This window comes from Mesocricetus auratus, unplaced genomic scaffold, assembly GCF_017639785.1.
Source record: "Mesocricetus auratus isolate SY011 unplaced genomic scaffold, BCM_Maur_2.0 Super-Scaffold_100038, whole genome shotgun sequence".
NCBI classification, from domain to species: Eukaryota; Metazoa; Chordata; class Mammalia; order Rodentia; family Cricetidae; genus Mesocricetus; species Mesocricetus auratus.
Genome location: NW_024429216.1, coordinates 7,978,107 through 7,998,670, shown reverse-complemented (window position 1 = coordinate 7,998,670; position 20,564 = coordinate 7,978,107). Strand labels below are relative to the sequence as shown.

Here is a 20,564-nt window from a genome sequence, read left to right as displayed (position 1 = left end):
CTAGGGAGGCTGAGGCAGGAGTTTCACAAATTCCTTGGCTGCAAAGTGAACCCAAGGCCAGCTATGGTAATTTAGAGGTTCTATTCTTAATAAGATGTAAAAATGTGGCTGGAGCTTGGTGCTAACTTCTGAAGGGCAGGGATAACAGGTCGGTTACCTCAGCCCTTCAGAAGTGGAGGCAGGAGGATCCAAAACTGGAGGTCACTCATGTCTACACTGTGAGTTCACGGCCTGAGACGCCTTCCCCTGAAGGGAAAACAAAAACTAAAGAAAGAAAACAAAACAAAAAAGCCAAAAGGATTTGGAATGTTATTTCATTGAGAAAAAAATTAATGAGCCCACAAAACTTAATTGGGGGTTGGAGAGATAGATGGCTCGGTGGATGAGAGCACTTACTGCTCTTGCAGATGGCCCAGGGTTCAATTCCCAGCACCCCGTGGTGGCTCACAGCCATCTATAACTCCAGTTCCAGGGCGTCCAAGGCCCTCTTCTGACCTTTGCATGTCAATATATGTAGGAAAAACATCCACAAACTAAAATGAATAAATCTTTAAAAACAAAGAAACAGCAGCTAATTGAGTAAGGTTTCTGTCACTTGATTCTTTTTGTTTGGATTCAAGGTCCTATTCCATCACCCAGACTAGCCTGCAACTTGCTATGTAGCTCAGGCTGGCCTTGAACTCACAGCAGTCCTCTTGTTTCTGTCTCCCAAATGCTGGCATTAAAGAAGTGAACCACCATGCTTGGCACTGCAGGATCGATTTTGGTTTTGGTTTTTTGTTTTTGGAGATAGGTCTCTCTGTGTATCCCTGGCTGTGCTGGAACTCGCACTGTAGACCAGGCTGGCCTTGATCTCACAGAGATGACCCTACTTCAGCCTTCAAGTGCTGGGATTAAAGGTGTGCGCCAGTACCGCCCAGTGGCAGGGTGGTTTCAACTGGTATGTCTCGGAACTTAAGTTCCGGGAAATAAGTCTGCAAATCTAGAGGCTCATAATTCTCCAGAAGAGTGGAGATGGGCAGGGCCAGACCACCCTACTCCCCCCTCTGGTCCCACCCACCCCTGCAGTCCCTCCCTTACCCACGCAATGACGCCCATCCCGTGCCCCCTCGTAGCCTTGGTCACAGACGCACTGGAAGGAGCCAGGCAGGTTCTGGCACACGGCATGGGCACCACAAAAGGACCGGTTCCGGCACTCATCCACATCTGTAAGGACCAGAAAGCCATTTCAATAGAGCCACAGTGAAACCTCGAGTCCCTTCCACATCCCACCTAGTACCCTGTGGACACCCACCTTGGCACCCGCCCCCCTGGAGTAGGCTGATAGCCGGGGTCGCAGGCAGGGGTGCAGCGGTAGGAGCCAGGGGTGTTCTCACAGCGCTGTGCCCCACAAATCGCAGCGCCGTATTCTTGGCACTCATCTATATCTGCAGGAGAGAGTAAAGAGGCTTGAAAAGGGGCGTGGGGTCGGGGGTGGTGTCCTAACGCTACCTCCAATCGCTAAGATCGAGAAGCCCCTGAGCGCGGTATTGGATGAGGCTACCAGTTCTTAGGTCCTTCCTGCCCTTTCTGAAACAGCTCAAAAAAATACTCCTCCCATCGCAGAGCCTTTGGGGTTCTGGCCGCCAGGTGTGTCCCACAGCTGTGTACACGGCCCCTGACCCTCCTTTCACTGACAAATCAAGAATCCCTGATCGGTACCTTCAACCACTGCCCTGCCTACTTACCCCCCCCTTTTGTTTTGTTGAGAATTTCACACGAGTGCTGTATTGACATCATTTCCACCAATTCTTCTCGCTGCTCCAGTTAACTCCCGTCCTCCCCACTTCTGACTCCTTTTCAAATCCATGACCTCTACTTCCTACTGCCTTCCTGGTGTTTGGTTTTTTGGTTTCCTTTTTTTGGAATGGGACAGGGTGTCACTACATAGCCCTGACTGTCCTGGAACTCACTCTGTAGACCAGGCTGCCCTTGAACTCACAGGGATCCGCCTGCCTCTGCCTCCCGAGTTTCGGGACTAAAGCCACACACCACCATGCCTAGCTTATTTTCCTTCACTTTTAAACTTTGTTTTGTTTTAGAGACAGGGTCTCATGTAGACCAGGCTGCCCTTGAATCCTATGTAACCAAGGAAAACCGTAAACTCCTGCCTCCACCTTCCAGTTACCGGGATCGTAGGAGTGGATGCTACCACCCAGATTCTCCCTTTAAAGCTAGTGTCGGGCCGGGCGGTGGTGGCAAATGCCTGTAATCCCAGCACTCGGGAGCCAGAGGCAGGTGGATCTCTGAGAGTTCGAGGCTGGGCTGAACCGACAGCCTCCAAAACAATACAGAGAAACCCTGTCTCGTAAAAACCAAAAAAAAAAAAAATTGCTAAATTGTTTTTCTTTTCTTTTCTTTCTTTTTTTTTTTTTTTTTTTATTTAGGGTCTCATGTAGCTTAGGCTGGCCTCAAACTTGCTACATAGCCAAGGATGACCATGAACATTTGATTCTCCAGCCCCCCTACCCCCCCCCCGCCAAAAGCTGGGATCACAGGACAACAGTCCATTTAGTTTATCCAGTGTCTGCCTGTCTTGCATCAGAGGCAAGCGCCCTATCAACTGAGGGAAATTCTCAATCTTACAGCCTCCTTCTGGGATTTTTGTTTGTTTGGGTTTTCCAGACAGGATTTCTCGGTGTAGCCCTGGCTGTCTTTGAACTCTCTTTGTAGAGCAGGTTGGCTTGGAACTCACAAAGATTGTCTTGCCTCTGCCTCCCAAGTAATGGGATTAAAGGCGTGTGCCACCATGTCCAGCTCATGGCCTCTCTCTATTTTTTTGTTTGCTTATTTATTTATTTTTCATGTGGCTGGTGTTTTGTCTGCACATATGTCTGTGTGAGGGTGTCAGATCTTCTAGAACTGGAGTTACAGCCAGCTGAGAGCTGCCACATGGGTGCTGGGAATTGAACCAGGGTCCTCTGGAAGAGAGGTCAGTGTTCTTAACCGCTGAGCCATCTCTCCAGCCCCCATAGCCTCTTTCTTAAACCCGCCTTTAAGCTAGCATGATGGCACATGCTTGTAATTGCAGCACTTTCGTGAGTCAGGACCAGGTGTACTAGTGCATGACTAGAATGCAAAACTAGGAAGGCTGAGGCAGGAGGATTGTTGCTAGTTCCAGGCATCCTACAATAGTGAATTCCAAGCCAGCCAGGGCTACACACACACACAGACACACACACACACACACACACACACACAATGGGGGAAGAGGAGGGACAATTGAATGCAGGCTGTCTCAAAACAAAAAACAAAAAGCAAAAACAAAAACAAAACCAAGTTGAAGTTCCGCACGGACCACACACCAAGACACTTTCTCCACAAAACAACCTTGGCATTAAACCAATAAAGTCACTGGTGTGCAGCCAGCGACCATGCAACCCCATACCAACAAGGATTCCTGCCTGTCAAGGCATCAACAGCGTCTGTCATACAGAAAGGGCCTCAAAGTTATCTGTGGAATGATCCCTGAATTTATCTACATAGTTAACTATTCCTCATGTTAGCTCACGAGGGCAGGGGTTTTGTTTGGCTCGTTTCCTGCTGTGGTTCCAGTGTCTGGTGTCTAGCAGGTACTTACTGAAATCTTCAGAATTAATGATTGAGATCTCAAGAAATTCAATTTGCCTGAGTCAGAGGTTTAGCCATTGGGCCAGGAAACGCAGTCCATAAAGGTTTTGCTTCATGGGTTACAGAAAATACTGATCCACACAGTACTCCTTCCCCCAAAAATGTATTGGAGCGCTGGGCATTGGTGGTGCACGCCTTTAATCCCAGCACTTGGGAGGCAGAGGCGGGCGGATCTCTGTGAGTTCCAGGACAGCCTCCAAAACAACACAGAGAAACCCTGTCTCGAAAGCAAAACAAACAAACATACATACATACATATATTGGAGCAAGTCAGAATGAACTTCTAGCTTCTAGTTCATTCTGATTCCTGATAAGAAAGCCCCTAGCCCATAATTAACCACATGCTCACAGAAGTGGCTATTTTCCACCAGAAAGCAGTGCGGAAAGAAAGGAAGTATTAGCCGAGGCACTCTCCTAGGTTTTTGAGGCAGGGTATCTCTCCTCTGGTTTCCAGGGGCGCAGACAGCAGCAACCTGCCACAGACTTGGGGGGAACCTGTCTTACCATCACAGGTGCCCTCAGGGCCAGGGTGGTAGCCAGGATCACAGTCGCGCACACAGCGGTAGGAGCCGGGGGAGTTTTCACAGCGCTGAGACCCACACAGGGCAGGGCCCCGTTCACGACATTCGTCAATGTCTGAAGACAGAAGCCGGGGAGACAACGAGGGAGCAGGAGTCAGGGGGGAGAAGCAGAGGTGATGGGAAGAGAGCGAGGGGTGGGAGACGATACGGGAAGTCAGGAGAAGCAGGGAGGCAGCGGAGTGAGGCCTCTCACCAAGGCAAGAGGCAAGGTCTGGGCCAGCGCGGTGTCCAGGAGGACAGATGCACTCGAAGGAGCCGTCAGTGTTGGTGCAGATACCACTTTGGCAAAGGTCCTCCTCGCTGCACTCGTCCACGTCTGCAGGACACAGCATCCGAAACCCAGGGCCACATCCTGCTCTGCCGAATATCCCAGGCCACGCCCCCAACGCCCCCATCCAGACCCTCCAAGTTCCAAAGCCATCAAAGGATGGCCTCACCCCATTTGCTTTAGGCCCTACCTTTTTTTTTTTTTTTTTTTTTGCAAGCCTTGCCTCCGGTCGGAGGTCCTTCTAATCACTACTCCAGTTTTTCCTGACATGTCCCACTTCTCCATGAATGCCACCTCCAGGCCTCCAAAGCTCCACCCCCGTGACCCCCTTCCCACCCTTCCAAAGCTCCACTCCCGTGACCCCCTTCCCACCCTTCTTCCCCTTGTCCCTCCTGTCCCTGCTATAAGCCCTCCCTTTCCATGCTCGGATACAGACTGGGGACTGACCCAGACAAGAAGCTCCGCGGGGTCCAGGCCGGTAGCCAGGGGCACAAGTACAGGCAAAGGAGCCATCGGTGTTGAGGCACTCTCCGTGGGGGAAGCAGAAGTCGCCTTCCAGACACTCATTTATGTCTAGGGCACACAAGAGTCAGGGTTGGACAGTTGGCTCCCCAGTGCAAGCCCTGAACATAAACGCAGCCCCACCACCCAAGTCGAAACTTTCAAGACCAACTTATTTTGAAAACTCCCTGTGTTAATCCACTTTACATCTCTAACGGGCTTTGCCCCAGAACCCCGGCCTTACTCTGGTGGGCTATCTCACCTGCACAAGGCCCAGGTCGACCAGATGGCGCCCGGTAACCTGGAGCACAGCTGCAGTGGAAGGAGCCTTCGGTGTTGGTGCACTGGCCGTGGAGACCACAAGGGGTGCCCGAGCTGCATTCGTCCACATCTGTGAGGGAGGTTTGGGGGCTCAGAGGGGTCCACTAGAGCAAAGGGTCTTGAATGGAGGACCGATGAGCACTCTGGGACTAGACGTCCTATGGATCTGGGTTTCTTTCTTTCTTTCTTTCTTTCTTTCTTTCTTTCTTTCTTTCTTTCTTTTTTGGTTTTTCGAGACAAGGTTTCTCTGTGGCTTTGGAGGCTGTCCTGGAACTCGCTTGGTAGTCTAGGCTGGTCTCGAACTTACAGAGATCCGCCTGCCTCTGCCTCTCGAGTGCTGGGATTAAAGGCGTGCGCCACCAACGCCCGGCTTGGATCTGGGTTTCTAAGAGTCCCTCTACTGGGGTCCTGGGGTCAGGGGAAGGGGCTGGCTCTACATTGGCAGAGGGGATCAGAAATTAACTAAGGTAAGGGATGAATTGGGGTATTATGATACTAGGATTATTGCTGAATAAATGTGTCACGGTAAGCTGGAGTCAGAGGGTACAGCCAGAGTCCAGAATCCTGCCTGCTGTCAGGGTCAAGGGTCAGGCACCCAAATAAGCTCCAGGGAAGAGGTTCTGAGAAGGGGTGTGGGGGAAGGGTTAGACAGAGTAGAAGTATCAGGACTGTAGGCTTTTCCACTAGGATGAGATGACAGAGTCAAACTTAGGGTCATGGGCCAGGAGACAGTGAGGGTCCAGAAATGTATTATTGCTAAGAGTCAAAGTCAGGGGTTGTCATCAAGGGTCATGGTTAGTCCCCAAAATGACCCAGCAGAGTCACATGTTCCTAGGTTACAGTCAAGAGTCACCCAGGGCCAAGAGTGTGGTCAAGTTGTCATGGTTCCTGTAAAGGGACTGAGATCCAGGTTCCAGCTTACAGGTCAAGTCAGGGTCACAGACCAGTCAAGGGTCAAAAATCCGGGTGTTCAGGGTTAAGATACAGGTCCCAGGCCCCAGCTGGGTCTGATCTCACCAGTGCATCTGCCTCGGTGCAGGTGGTGGCCAGCTGGGCAAGCCCGGCACTGGAAGGAGCCCGGTGAGTTGACACACTCCTGCCCAGGGCAGGCCAGGTGGTCCTCACACTCGTCCACATCTGAGAAGCGGGGAGAGACAGAGCCATCTTGAGGAAGTGGCCCCAGGCCTCCTTACCCTCCCACACCCCTCCCTCCCTCCCCGGCCTCACCCTCGCACTCGGAGCCGGCAGTGTTGGCTTGGAAGCCTGTAGGGCAGACACACTGGAAGCTTCCTTCCGTGTTCTCACAGCGGCCGTAGGCACAGGGCGAGGGGCTCCGGGCACACTCGTCCACGTCTGGGCAGAAGATGTCAGTCAAGCTGAGGAAGAGGTCTGGGCCCCTCCACACTGCCATCCCTACCTACCCCAGCACTCCAGCTTAAACACACCAATCCTCCTGCCTCAGCCTCCTGGGGGCTGGGGCTACAGATAAGAAGCACCATGTCAGCCAGAATTCTACTCTTGACCCAGCCATCCGGGTCTTCCGAGGTGGTCTTCCATGTCGAGCCACCAGGAAGACCAAGGCACTGCCCTATCCGTGTCTGAGACGCACCTGTCTCTACCTTAAGGTTCCCCAAACAAAGCAGGGAGGCCAGATGGTCCAGCACAAAAGGCTGAGTTTGATCCCTGGGACCCACAGGGACAGAATTGACTCCAGTAAGCTGTCCTCTGACCTCCCTCAGTGGCACAGCCCCACCCACCCTCTCACGCCCTCCCCCTGCACTGAATAAACAAGTAAATAAATGTGGTTTTGAATGTTTTAAAATGGGGGCTGAGAGATGGCTCAGTGGTTAAGAGCACTGGATGCTCTTCCAGAGGTTCTTAGTTCAATTCCCAGCAACCACATGGTGGCTCGCAACCATTTGTAACAAGATCTAGTGCCCCCTTCTGGCCTGCAGGGATACATGCAGGCAGAACACTGTATAATGAATTTAAAAAATTAAACGGGGTATCAGGCATTAATTATTGGTGGACACCCTTAACATCAGCACTCAGGAGGCAGAGGCAGGGAGGGTCATGAGTTCAAGGCTATTACGCATTGGGGAATATGAAGGAGCTCTCTCAGGAAGAAAGGAAAGAAGATAGAGTTTGGTCAGATCTGGCTTTCTCAATATTCTGCTCACCTGACTCTGTCACAGAGCATCCTAAGGCCTCTCTACTCCCAAGTAATGTCTCTCTCCATCCCCCACAGCCATGCCATGGTGCTGCAGGCTCCGGCTCAGCACCCTCACCTTGGCAGGGGGCCCCTGGTCCTCGGGACCGGAAGCCAGCTGGGCAGGCACAGTGGAAAGAGCCCGCAGTGTTGTCGCAGCGGCCTGGCCCACAGGGCGGAGGCTGCTGGGCACACTCGTCCACATCTTCCTCACACGTCGAGCCACGGAAGCCAACCGGGCAAGCACAGCGGAAAGAGCCAGGCAGGTTTTCGCAGACCCCGCGGCCGCAGAGGCCTGGGCTCTGGGTGCATTCATCCACATCTGCAAGCAACCAGCCCCCGGGGGGGGGGTCTCTGGTGTGATTCACTGCTCCCCACCATGCAACACCCTGAGCCCCCTTGTCTTGTCTTCCCGCCCTGCCTAATTCCTCCCTCCAGTCTTCCAGCACTCTGACTCTCCATCCTCCACCACGAGTTGTGTGGTTGGCTCCTGGAACTCGGTCTCACTGGTCCCCATGAGCTGAGCTACGCTGGTCTTCCGCAACCCAGCCATCTGTCCCAGTCACTCACATCTCCGTCCCTTCTCCATCCTCCACGGTCACTTGGCCTTTCCCTCCGATCCAGGCAGTCTGGTCTGCGTCCCCCATCAGTAAGCCACCCATTGCTCCGTGACTCAGTTTCTCCAACCTCATCGCTGCCTGTTCACCCCTCACCTCACACCCTCTGTCTTTCCGTCCCCTCCCAGACCCTCACCCTGGCAGCTGGCTCCGTGCGGCGCTGCCTGGTATCCGGCGGGACACACGCACAGGAAACTGCCTGGCTTGTTCTCGCAGCGCCCGCGGTCACACGGCGGCGGCACGCGCTGGCACTCGTCCACATCTGTGGGCAGAACCCAGGGGCTGGGACCCGGCAGACACACACAGTCCCTGAGCCCTGAGAGATGATGTGAGGCCCGGGGGGGGGTAGGGGGGAGTGAGAGCAGCAGAGGGCAGGACCAGGGCGGGGCGAAATTAGGACCAAAGCTAGTCTGGGGCGGAGCTAAGGAGGTGGGCGGGGCTCGAGTGGGTCGGCTTAATTAAAGCGAAGGCGGAGATCCATCCCGGAGGTTAGTACAAGGGCTGGCTAGGACCGCCGCAGAGAGCCAGATCCTGGGAGGGGACAAATTTAGGGAGGACAGGACTTGGGAAAGGACAAGGGCAGGAAAGGAATCTTTGTGGCCCAAAGGAAGGCAGGGACAGACCAGAGAACGAACGGGCAGTTTGAAGGGAGAGCTGGGACTGCAGAAATTGTAGAACTCAGACGGGGCCTGGGGGCGGGAGCTACTCGAGGATAGGGAGGGCGGAGCTTGTGAGAGCAGAGCCTGGACAGGATTTGGACAAAAGCTGGGCCACAGGCAGAGGAAGGGCCAGGTTAGGTGCAGAGCAGGGGTGGAGCCGAGCTGATCTTGGTGCGGTGGCCAGGGCAGGACAGGGTGCTGTAATAGAGCTGGACCGGAGTGGGGAGGCGAAGGCGAAGGAGCAGGCGTGAGCGGCTCTGCAGTGAGAACCGAGCCAAGACCCAAGCAGGGGTGGAGCCTGGGGCCCGGCGGGGCGGGATTCTCACCCAGGCACTCTGTAGCCCGCGGGCCTGCTCGGAAGCCCGTGCCGCACACGCAGCGAAAGCTGCCTGGGGTGTTCTCGCAGCGCCCAGGAGCACAGGGCATGGGTACGCGACCGCATTCGTCTACGTCTGAGAGCACGAAGGAGGCTAGTTACAGCGGTGGCCAGGCAAAGAACTCCACCCCGGCGCCGGCCCCCCTGGCCCCTCCGCCCAGCTCACCTACGCAGCGAGTGCCTTGGGGGTTGAGCCGGAAACCTGGGTCGCACGCACAGGTGTAGCCACTGGGCCGGGGGACGCAACGTCCGGGACCGCAAACCTGGGGGTTGCGCTGGCACACGTTGGAGGAGGAGGGACCTGGGGAAGCAGCCATGCAGGTTCCCATAACTCTGAACCAACGGTCTTTTCCATCCCAGAACCCTTTGTTCCTTTAAGGTGACTTGATGAGTGTCCCCACCCCAAGTGTGATCTTAGAGAAGCATGTTGTCATTTACCCTTATGAGGGTCTCATCACATCTGCCTGAATCTGCCCACAACGACACTCACACATCCTATACTGGAGAGCTATCTTCTTGAAACCCCTCACAACGCCCGTTTTACGGGGTAAGAAATGGTGTCTCAAGACTGCTCCTTTAGCAGAGGACTGGAGCCCGTGACTCTAGTACCTGAGGGAGCCACTACCCAAACCTTCAGATTCTCCCCTCTCTCCATCCTTCCTCTTTTCCCCAACACCTTCACTCCGAAGCCCCACAGAACTTCACCCTCAGATTCCCACCGCACCTGATTCAGGACTCTCGGGGCCAGTCCAAGCAGGGATGCTGGGCAGCGGAAATTCAGGACCAGGCTGGGGTTCAGGCCCTGGCCGGGGTTCAGGCCCTGGCCGGGGTTCAGGCCGAGGCCGAGTGGGCAGAAAGCCTGATAAAGAAAGAACATTGGTCTGGGAGTCTAAATTCAGGTGCTGCCCCTCTATGGACCTCAGGCGGACCCGGAAAATGATGTCCCCTCCATGCAAGGTCCAGCTCACCTGTGGGTGGCCTCGCGGTGGCTGGGGAAACTCGTGGTTGAGTGAAGGGCACTCGTGGTGGATCCGGGCTCAGAGGTCTGGTGTTGTAGCGGAGGTCGGAGGCTGAATAGTGGTAACCAGGGCCAGCTGGGCAGATCTCCCGAAAACCCTCTGGGAACAAGACGGGAGGGGGGGGGTTAGGAGAGGAGACAGAATGAGCTCTTATGAGCAGACCTGGGCTAGGAATAAAGCTTGACCTGAGATAGCATCAGGAGTCTGGTTTATGTGCTGGGTGGAGTAGTGTACTGGTCATAGAATAAGATGTTCCCGAAGCCAATGGTAGAGCCATGAGTTTTCCTCATTCGGGATGGCGGCAGAGTTCTGGTCAGTCTAATTTGAAGGTTATATGGCCCAGGAGTAGGTGTGGCGAACCACTCAGCCTAGGGCTGAGTCTAGGATGCGGAAGTGGCCAGAGGTTGCGAGTGTGACCAAGGCACCGCCAGGTTTGAAGCGTGTGTGTGTGTGTGTGTGTGTGTGTGTGTGTGTGTGTGTGTGTGTGTCCGGACGGCTTCCTGCTGGACTCTTCACACACACGTAAGGCAGGGTCGATACAGAGTCTGTGTATCTGTTAGGAAGGGATGGGTCAGGAGGACTAGCTCACCTGAACCATAAGGTGGGCAGAGCTGGCAGCCACGCCCCCAAGCCTTGCCCACACGACTACAGCAGCAGATCTGTTTGGTGATATTTCGAAGAATGGGCAGCGAGCATCCGCCATCACGGAGCACTCGGTAGCAGGGCCCCTTTGCCTCCGAGATCACGTGCTGGGCTGCGGGGGATGGGAAGAAATTCTTCAGGGCGGGTGAGGAGTTCAATGTTCCTGGGAGGGGGGAGGGGGATGGCCCCAGGGAAGATTTAGTGGGTGGGTGCAAAGGGCATTTAGGAAGTCTGGGAGAGGGGGGTCTGAAATACAGCTGAGGGTGCCCAGGGCTTGGAGTAGGGCATAAATGAGAAGCCAGATATGAGAATCCTGAGACTGTCTGGAGGTCGGTCAAGGGGTTGAGAGAATTTGGAGGCCCTAAAGGGAACTCAAGATTCTGAGAGGCTTGGATGTAAAAGGGGAGGGGTGCTGCTGAAATCATCACGGAGGCCTCTCTGCAGATCCAGGATAAGTCTGAGGGGGCCTTGAAGGGCTTGTGTATCTGAGGGGCCTAGGGGCCCATGAGCATTCTGGGGTACTGTCTAGGGTCGGCAGCGGTTTGGGCGCCAGCTGCAGAACGCCCCTCCCGGCGGCTCACAGATGCAGCTGCTGCGCGAGGAGTCCAGCAGGAAGCCGTCCGGACACACGCACGTGTACCCGCCACGAGTGTTGGCACACTCCCCGTGTTGGCAACGCCCACCTGTGGCGCACTCGTCCACATCTGCAAGGATGAAGGACGTTTTTGGCCAGTCGGGGACCACCTCCCTGGCAGCCCCGCCCCCCGCCGTGGCTTACCTACGCAGGTCCCATTAACCCTCTCGAAGCCGGTTGGACAAGGTCCATTTGGGCCATTCACTCGGTTGGCGTGCCCTGTGGAGAAAGGAGGGGTCGGGGCAGGGACAGGTTGGCAGAGAGACGGCCGAGCAGTTCTGAAGGTTAAGTGGGAAGGGCTAAAAGGAATGAGGTGTGGTCTGAGTACCAAATCAGCTTCCCTTTGGCAGCTTAGTAGGTAACGCCTGAGGCTCTAGAAATGCATGGATGGCACCGAGGCACAAACGCCGATTGAAAAGTGTGACCCAAATCCGAAAATAGAGTAAACGGACTCAACGCTAAGGGAAAAAATATCTAAAATAGAAACGATCCCCCCCCCCAACAAGGTAGGTGTAGCTAGAATTTGTGACCGAGGTTTATCTCTGCCCGGAGGAGAAGAGGCGAGGTTTGGGGGCGACCTGGGGCTTACCCAGGTGTTCCGAGCACGGCTGACAATCATGGACACCCCAGGCCAAGCCCTCCCCTCGGCAGCATACTTCCTGAGTCCGCAGCCCGGGCAGCGGCGACGCACACTGTGGGAGAAGCGGGGCGTGAGCGAGCGCGCCCCCGCGCGGTGGTATGCTTTAGGGGTTCCCCCAGCCCGCGGGCCTGGTCTCACTTCGCTTCCACGCAGTTCCCTGAAACAGTAACCGAAGCCCGAGGCGTCCGAGTAGCCGTCCTCGCGAGGCGCGCTCTGGGCCAGCACCGTGTAGGGCGCCGCCGCCTCGGCCCGGGCTGCCGCTTCAGCCCTGGCGAGGGCTTCAGGGTTGGCCTCTTCCCAGGGGCCCGACACACGCTCCACCTGGTGCACCACCACGGATGCCTCCTGGGGGTGCTCCACGTGCACGCTCACCATCGATGCTACACCTGAGCAGAGGCAAGACGGACAAAAGGATATGCACACACCAGCTCTGCCTTGCTGGGACCAGACTGGAGGGGTGAGCTGAGGCTGTCAAGAGTATAAACTTGGTATCTGGGTGAGTTTCTTTGCGTGGGGGTGGTAATGTAATCAGTCATCCTCCTGCCTCTGCATCCCGAGTGGTGGGATTAAGCTGGAAGCTACCAAACCGGACTTGGGAGGATAGCAGAGAAGGCAACAAACTTGGTCCGGTTGCTGAAGTGAAAGGGGACCAGAAGCCCTTTGGCTAAATTCTCACCATGTTCGTCGTCGCGATGGTTGGCTAGTGGCATGGTGTACACGGAGCGGGTAAGGCCCGGCATGGCTGGGGCTGGGGGCCGAGCCCCGGAGGAATGTAACTGGCAGAACTTGCCAGCGAAATCCGGGGGGCAGAGGCAGCGGTCAGGCTTCACACACACACCACCGTTGTGACAGATCAAGGGACATAGGTCTGAGAAGCAAGGACACAAAAAAATCAGTACTATGCCTGGCAGACAGCCCTGTGTCACATGAACCCAGGATAACTCAGTCCCCAGCGCTATAACGCAAGGCCCTCAAGGTACATTCATCGTCCATCCCTCCACCTTAGGTATCTTTTTCTTTCATTTGCTTTTGTGTTTTGAGATAAGGGCCAATGTAGCCCAGGCTAGCCTCAAAAACACACTATATAGCCCATGCTTAAACTCCTGATCCTCCTGCCTCTGATTCTGTCCACCACTAACTACCCCAGGTTTTTATTTTAGTTGTCTTGTGGCCACTGTCCAAATCTGGCCGACTATATGACTATATCGGTTGGGTCAAGTTGCGAAGTTCAAAGCCTACTAAGTGGGCTCACTCCGCGCCGCCCCCGCCTCCCCCCCTTTCTGGCGGGGTTCGGGACAGACAGTGCTATCCACGCCCACTGGGTTGCCTCTGCCCCTCCAGAGCTCTCTCTGCCCAACCCAACACTTCCTCTTTCTGCCTCCTGAGCTGGAATCCAAGACGTCCCAGTTTTTCTCTTTGGCCAGGCACTCCTTTCTAGTCCCGCCCACATGGCCTTCTACCTGAGATCGTAAGCTCCACCTAACCCGGACTCCTTAGGTAGCATTAGTCCCGCCCACCCGCTTTCCTCCCTCTGATTTGCTCTGACTCCCGACCCTCCTACTCCTAGGAGAGCTAGGAGACGTAGTCCCGCCTCCTCCCTCAGACCGCTAGCAAGAGTTTTAGCCTTCCCTCCCCGCCTTCGGTAGCACCGGGCGGGGCAGCTAGCGGGGACGCGCTTCTACTCCCCTGTGCGCGCCCTCTCCGGGCCCCAGGCCACCTCTGGGCGGGGCACTGCCAGCTGTGCGGCGGTGTAAACAAAGAAAGGGGTGCGGCGGGGGCAGGGCGTCGTCTCCGCATTCCGGACCCTTGGGGAGCCCGGGGCTGCAGAGCCAAAGGAGGCCGGACGTGTCTTTCGAGGGCACCCCCTCCTTCATCCCCTGGGGCTGCCGAAAACAGCTGGAGACAGCTGCGCTCAGGGGAAGGAGGGAGCAGACAGCCCGGGCTGTCCGGGGAGGTGTGTGTGGGATTTTCTGAGTCGCAACTGTGCAAAAGAAATCACGGGGGTCGGAGGGGGAAACCTCAGTTTGACGAGTCCTTGGAAGGTATGGGCCAGAGGCAGGTACTCTGGGGTTCAAAGACGACCCAAGATTTCTAGAAGGCAGGGAAAGGCTAGCCCAGAGCCAATCTAACCTCTCAGCTAAGAGTCTTTCAAGTTCTTTCGGAGAGCTGCCTAGAAAACAGGACTCTAGTATTTTTTTTTGAAAGCGGGGGTGTGGCCCATGTGAGGGTGCTGAGAACAAGGAGAAGTGGAGTCTGGAAGTTTCCAGCACATTAAGCGTCTCAAGTTGCTTAGGGTTCTGTGAAAGCCCCATTCCTTCCTAGCTAAGGGCCTGGTTGCCCCGCGTCTTGATTAGTGGCTGTGATAACAGCACATTTCCTGGAGTGTTCTTGGGAGGATCTATTGATTGAGACCAATTCTGGGTTTCTCTGAAGATAGGTAGGAAGCCAAAGTTCCCAGGTGGAACAGAACTTTAGAAAAATTGAGAATCTGCGTTAGAAAGAAAGGAAAACCGAAGGCTACGTGGAAGAGATCTGGGGGGAGGGCTGGAGAGGGAGTTATCTCCACTTAAGGCTTGTACTTGAGGGTTTCTGGAGAGTGGGAAGCCGTTGGGTCACAATACTAAAGTTCTCCAGGGAGGGGCGCAGCTTGGAGGAGTACCTCCAAAGACGGAGAAGGAACTTCTCTGAGTCCCCGGAGTGTTTGACGCCAGGTGAAGAGGACCTTAGGATCCGGTGGTCAGAAACCCGGAGCCCCGGTAGAAGCGTTAAGTCTGGACTCCAAGTGCCTTAATAAGGTTCTTTAAGTGACACAGTTTAAGAAGGACTCAAACAGAGAAGCCAGATCGCAAAAATGGCAGTGTCTCTGGTAGATAGAAGCCACCAAGGTTAGGGACATTTCTTAGCCTCTTAAATCATCCCACTGCCTGCTCTTGGATTGAATGCAGACGGTCCCCCGCGCGCGCCTCGCCCCCACCTCAGGGTGCCCATACCAAGGGTTTCCTGCCAGGTGGGCAAAGCTAACTCCACGTCCCACACCATTGGAAGAACAGGGAGCTAAGGACATCAGGGTCTTGCCGAGGTCAGCCCGCCTTCACATGTCCCTCCTTGTGCCTCCAGGGGCTTGGCACCCGCCTGGGCACGGCGCCTGGCACGGGCGCGTTGGGGCTGGGCCGGGAGGGAGTGAAGGAAGGAGGGAGGAAGGGGCGGAGAGAGGGAGTGGTAGCGGGCGGGGGCTCAGGCGGGAGATGAGCTCACGCCGGCCGGGTTGGGCTGGCTGGGGGCCAGCCTGGGCGAGTTCTCGGCGCCAGGGGCCCCGCTCCCCGTTCCAGAGGGCCGTGAGGGGTGGGAGGCAAGTAAAACCCGACCCCCAGAAAACCATTCCACGCCCACACTCTGGGATAGCAGGTGGCGCGCCCTCCCGACCTCACCTGAACCCCAAAGTGCTCCCCTGGTCTAGAGGTGGCTGAAGCGCAAGCTCGTCCCCCTCCTCCCCCAGGGGGCGCCCTTTCCCCAGGCCTCCTATCTGGATATCTGTCGCACGTGGAACTGCAGTAATTCAGGTCTTGCCGAAAGACACTGTCTTTTCTGAGCCCCCTCCCGGTTAGCACTTCATCACATGCAATCCCAATCCGGACTATTCTCCCCCTCCCAAAGAGACACAGAAACTTGAGCCATCCCCCATGCGACCCTGAAACAATCCCTGCTAACTCACTACGCGCAATCTCCGAAGTTGGACCCCTTCCCAAAAGTTCCCAGGTCCCTCAATTCTGAGATGCCTGCCTTGATTGAAAGGAATGAAAGCCAGTCCCAGTTCGTTTACGCGGGACACCACAGGTCCTCGAAAACACTCATTGCCCCTGAAATCAGCGCCCTAGGGACCCACTCCCCAAACCAGGAATTCAGAGCCCCCTTCCTCAAAGACCCCACGAACAACCCAGCATGTCTGTACATGGAGTCTGGGCTCCTGCTCCCAAGGGCATTGTCTCTGGGGGGGTCCTCCCTCCGGGCACTCCTCCCTCGGGAGCACCACCCCGCACTCACAGGCGCGGAAGCCGGGTCCCCCCGGGGCCGCCCCGCCGGGCGCGCCGCTGTCCACGCTGGTGGCGTTGCGGGGCGCGCAGGTCGGGGTACAGCGGGAGCCGGTGGGCCCATGGATGCAACGCAGGCCGCACACGGCGGGGGTGAAGCGCACGCGGAGACGCTCTCGGGGTCGGCCCAGGCCGGGCTGCGGCCCCAGATGCGCCAGCAGCACCAATAGCGACACCCAGAGCAGCCGCGCGCCGCCCGCCATGGCTGCAGCGCCGCGCTCCACCGCGCCGCCGCCCCAGCCCGCCCGAGGGGCCCGGCCGCGCCCGCCCGCTCGCCCGCCCGCCCGCCCGCGGGGGAGGGCGGCCGCGCCCCCGCTCAGCACCCCCCCCCGCTCCCTCCCGGGCGGCCGCGCGGGGGCGCGTGGGGCTGGGCGCTTAGCCAGAGGCGCGAAGGCTGGGCGCTAGACTCGGAGGGGGAAGGGGAGGGCGCCCCCTCTGCTCCCACCCGCGCTCCAACAAGTGGATGGGGCCCGCAGGGGAGCAGCAGGGAAGAGAACAGGTGGGGGCGGGCGGGTTTGCCCGTTTGCCCTCATCCAGAGTTGAATCCATGCAGAGGAAATCCATCAGAGCAATGGGGGCCGCATTTGGGGAGCCAGCTAAAGTCTGGTCCTCTGACTAGGCACAGGCAAAATGGGCTTCATCTAGATAGAGGACAAGGACGGCCCGTGTGGGCAGCGAGATGGCACGTCTGTGGGTGAAGAGAAGGGTCGGTGCACAGGACACATGAAGGAATTAGAAGAGCTGGATTCTAGAGAGGAGGCTCCAGGGTTACACCTGAAGCATCAGGCCAAGACTACTACACCTGGTGAAGAGGTCGGGATGAATAAAGGCAAGGGGTGGGTTCAGACTGTGGGTGGGGGTCCTCACATCTGGTCTGGGGCTGACATCTGGAAAACTTTAGGAAGGAGGGGACGCATCTGGACTGAAGGCCACACAGCAGGAGGGGGCTTCTGAGCGAGGCTGAGTCTATAGAGTGTTCTAGTCTGGGGTAGAGAGCTAGAACGGGGCCAAGGGAGGGTCTGGCATGTAAGAGGGAAAGGCCTTTGGCCCCAGCCGTCCCGCAATCTTGGGCATTCTGTGCCCGGGCAGGCGCCAACCCGCACAATCGCTTTTGTTGTCTGGGCTGGTTCAGCTCGCTCTCTGCTGGGTGAGTTGCCCCCCTCTTCAGCTGCAGGAGCCCGGACGCCTGGCTTCCCGGCCCCACCCGGATGGGTCAGCGCTTTTGGCCTGCGTCTAGTCCTGTCCCTGGCTCACCTCGCACTGTCGGACGCGGGGGTCCCTAGAGGTGGCCGCGTCCTGGGGAGTGGGGTGGACTGAGCTACGAAGGGGGGCTGGCTGGCGGCGGCAGCACCGTGGGAACCAGACGGCTTTATCTGGCCCGGAACTACCCCCCTCCGCCCCCTCCGCGGAGGAAGGGCGGATGTTCTTACCCCGGGCCTGGCCGGCAGGGGCGCGATGTGGGGGCCTCCTTCTCAGCAGTGCCCGGGCCCACGGCCCTCGGGGCCGCCTTTGCCTCAGCAGAGCTCGAGCCTCCTGCAGACTGGGTGGAAGGGGACGGAAGAGGCTGTCACCACTGTTCAATCGGTCCCCTCACCCCACGGAAAGGGCCTTCTAAGCCAGAAGCACTTCTAGAAATCAATGGCTCTGCCCAACACTGCCCCCCCCAGCCCTTTTATGGGGAGCAAGGTTTGGATGTTCTTTGGAGAAATGCTTCCAGAGAGAAGGGGAAAGAAGGGGAGAGAGGAGAAGCGAGACTTAGAACTAAATGGAAGGGACATAGGGACAGCGATGGGATGGGCGGAAAGAAGAAATGGGGGACACAGAGACAGACCACGAAGCCATGACCTAATAATTAAGCCAGGCAAGGAGAAGAATAAATAGAACACAAGGACTGCCAGCAAAAGACCAGTGTGTGTTGTGTGTGCCGGGGGGGTGGACGGGGCTAGATGTCCCAGAGGGAAGATCGGCTTACGTTAGTGGCTGCCAGTTGAGGGACACCTGCCTCTTCTCCGCGGGGCTGGGACTGGGCACTGGAGGTGTTGGGGTCAGGCACCCCTGGAGACCTGTGCACCTGTCAGGTGGGCAGTTTCGAACCCTGCAAGAAGCTTCAGGGACAATCGGGGACAATCAGAGGAGCATCAGGAAGGCCAAGCCTCCATCGACTGTATCCATCTCTTCATTTTGGATGAGGCCGCAGAAGGAGGCCTCTCATCCTCCCCTACCTACCCGTATCCCCCGGGGAAGAACCTACCTCTGGTGCAATGGCTCTTCCTAGGTGTCTGGCCTAGGCAGCAGCGACAGGCAGCAGCACTGTAAACAGGAGCGTGGAGCTGGTCAGGCAGCGAGCACCCCAAAACTCCCCAAGGGGGGCAGGGTGGATCACAGAGAAGAAACCACGCAGTAACAGAGGGAACTTCAAGCAGATAAGTAACCTAACTCGAGGCACTTCTCCGCACAAAGTGGCCTAGACTTTCAGTAAAGGCCACAAAATTTACATCTCTGTGTCTTATGAAATCCATCATCACCATCAGTCATCGTTATTCGAGACAGATTCTCATTATGTAGCTCTGGTTGGCCTCGAACTCATTATCATTATTTTGAGAGAGGTCATGGGCTGTACCTCTGGTTGGTCTAAGAACGTTACTGTGTAGCCCAGGCAGAACTCAAACTCGCGACAGTCCTCTGGCTTCATCCCCTCTAAAGCTACGGTTACACGCGTAAGCCACCACGCCAGGCTTAAGATGGTTTTAAGAAACACGCAAAGGAGATCTCTAAGGGCATCTCCAAGCCTGGACTGTCTGGGATCTAGAACTCCGCCCACCCATTCGTCGCGAGTCGCGACTCAGCCGCCATCCTGAGCCCTGCCGGTAGGTGGCGCCACATGCACAGGCCTCGGCGGCTGTGCACCGCGGTGTCGCCTTAGCCTGCGGGTCCAGCTCAGCGCTGAGGTGGAAGGGGACACCGAAGGCCAGGGCTGGGGATCCTGAGGCCTGACTTCTCTCCGGTTCCTGCCTTCCCAGACGCCCTGGGACCGGCGTCTCCTGGCCCTTGGGCTTCAGGGTGAGAGAGGACAGGGTCTTTCCTGGACATGTCTCCGCGCCACGGGGTCTCAGCTACAGGGCCACAACGTCGCAACCCAGCCCCCCCCGACAAGTCCATTATCCCCACGTTAAAGGGGGGCGAGGAACGAAGGTGCACGTTCAGGCCCAGAGAGAGCAACCCCGGGAGATGCTGACAAAGGGCATCCCATGCCTGGACCCGTTCCCCGGGAGTGAGGCTCAGTGGGTTAGCAGGCTGCCGCGGGGGAGCCCCCGAGACCCCCTCAATCCTGTCGCCAGCCCTCCCGCTTTCTTTCCCAGGTTAACCCCTTCCCAGCCCCGCCCCCGGCGCGGCTCGGGTTACTAAACGCATTCCCAGAGACCGAGGCGGGAGCGGAGCCCGCGGCCTTTGTAACGGAGCGAGCGCAGGGCTGCCAGGCGCAGGGCCGGGGTTCTAGGCAGACCGTCTCCTCCGACCCTGCCACCCGCGGATGAGATGGGTACCTTTAACCCTCAAGTTAGTAAACTGTCCTGGCTCTCGCCACCGAATCATTCGTAATCCATTCAATCCCGAGGAGCTCTGATCTCAGCAAACTAGAGCCTCAGAAAACCCGAGGATCCCCCCACAGGCTCCGCCAGTCCCCCTGCCCGAGGCCCATTCGCGTCTTCCTAATCCATCAGAAGAATCCAGAAGTCCTTTCCAGCTAATCCAGCGCCCCTAGAAACCCAGAAGTCATTTTTTTTCTTTTAGATCTCACCACAGCCTTCCAGCACCTCATTTTCTTGAGCATTCAAGAAACTTGGGGAGCTCCAGGCTAGTTCAAGGGCCCCACCCATCTCATTCTAAGACAACTGGAAGCCTTACAGTGGTAACAAGTGGGGTCTCCCCCCCCAATAAACTCGGGAATTGGCCGGAGCCTCACCCATCCCACCACCCTGGGGATTCCTTCCAATTTTCGGCATCTCTCGAATTTTAACGCCTCCATAATAGGCGCTCCTAATAGACCCACGCCTTGACTTTAGCATCCCACCAAAAGCATGTGCTTTGTAGTCTCCTACATCTCAAGGTCTTGCTCCTCCGGGACCACCAGCCTTACTGCGTGCGGCATGCATGAGGAAGAAGGATCTGCGGTGGGCTTACCCGGCCTGGTGGCCCGGGACCACCGCGTCCTCGACGGCCTGGCTAGAGCTGGGGGTGGGGCTGGGGCTGCTAGCAGAGGTGGCGGCTGAGAGCAGCAGCAGCAGCAGGAGGAGGGGGCGGTGGCCACCGAGGCCAGACAGGCGCATCCTGTCGGGTGCAGA

At 56.9% G+C, this 20,564-nt stretch overlaps 1 protein-coding gene across 1 annotated transcript in view; it reads right to left on the bottom strand.

Annotated features, from left to right (window-relative positions):
- The window catches only part of Ltbp4 (latent transforming growth factor beta binding protein 4), a 34,376-nt gene extending 13,812 nt beyond the window's left edge, over positions 1–20,564 (bottom strand). The window contains 25 exon segments of the mRNA XM_021223335.2: positions 1,081–1,206; positions 1,295–1,310; positions 1,312–1,427; positions 4,174–4,305; positions 4,444–4,566; positions 4,966–5,091; positions 5,282–5,410; positions 6,358–6,477; positions 6,568–6,693; positions 7,629–7,871; positions 8,303–8,428; positions 9,152–9,277; positions 9,368–9,502; positions 9,926–10,060; positions 10,170–10,319; positions 10,810–10,974; positions 11,444–11,566; positions 11,641–11,715; positions 12,086–12,188; positions 12,275–12,522; positions 12,813–13,004; positions 17,655–17,764; positions 18,197–18,329; positions 18,476–18,534; positions 20,404–20,564. Coding sequence (XP_021078994.2) covers positions 1,081–1,206; positions 1,295–1,310; positions 1,312–1,427; positions 4,174–4,305; positions 4,444–4,566; positions 4,966–5,091; positions 5,282–5,410; positions 6,358–6,477; positions 6,568–6,693; positions 7,629–7,871; positions 8,303–8,428; positions 9,152–9,277; positions 9,368–9,502; positions 9,926–10,060; positions 10,170–10,319; positions 10,810–10,974; positions 11,444–11,566; positions 11,641–11,715; positions 12,086–12,188; positions 12,275–12,522; positions 12,813–13,004; positions 17,655–17,764; positions 18,197–18,329; positions 18,476–18,534; positions 20,404–20,549 — 3,283 coding nt within the window. The 5' untranslated portion in view covers positions 20,550–20,564.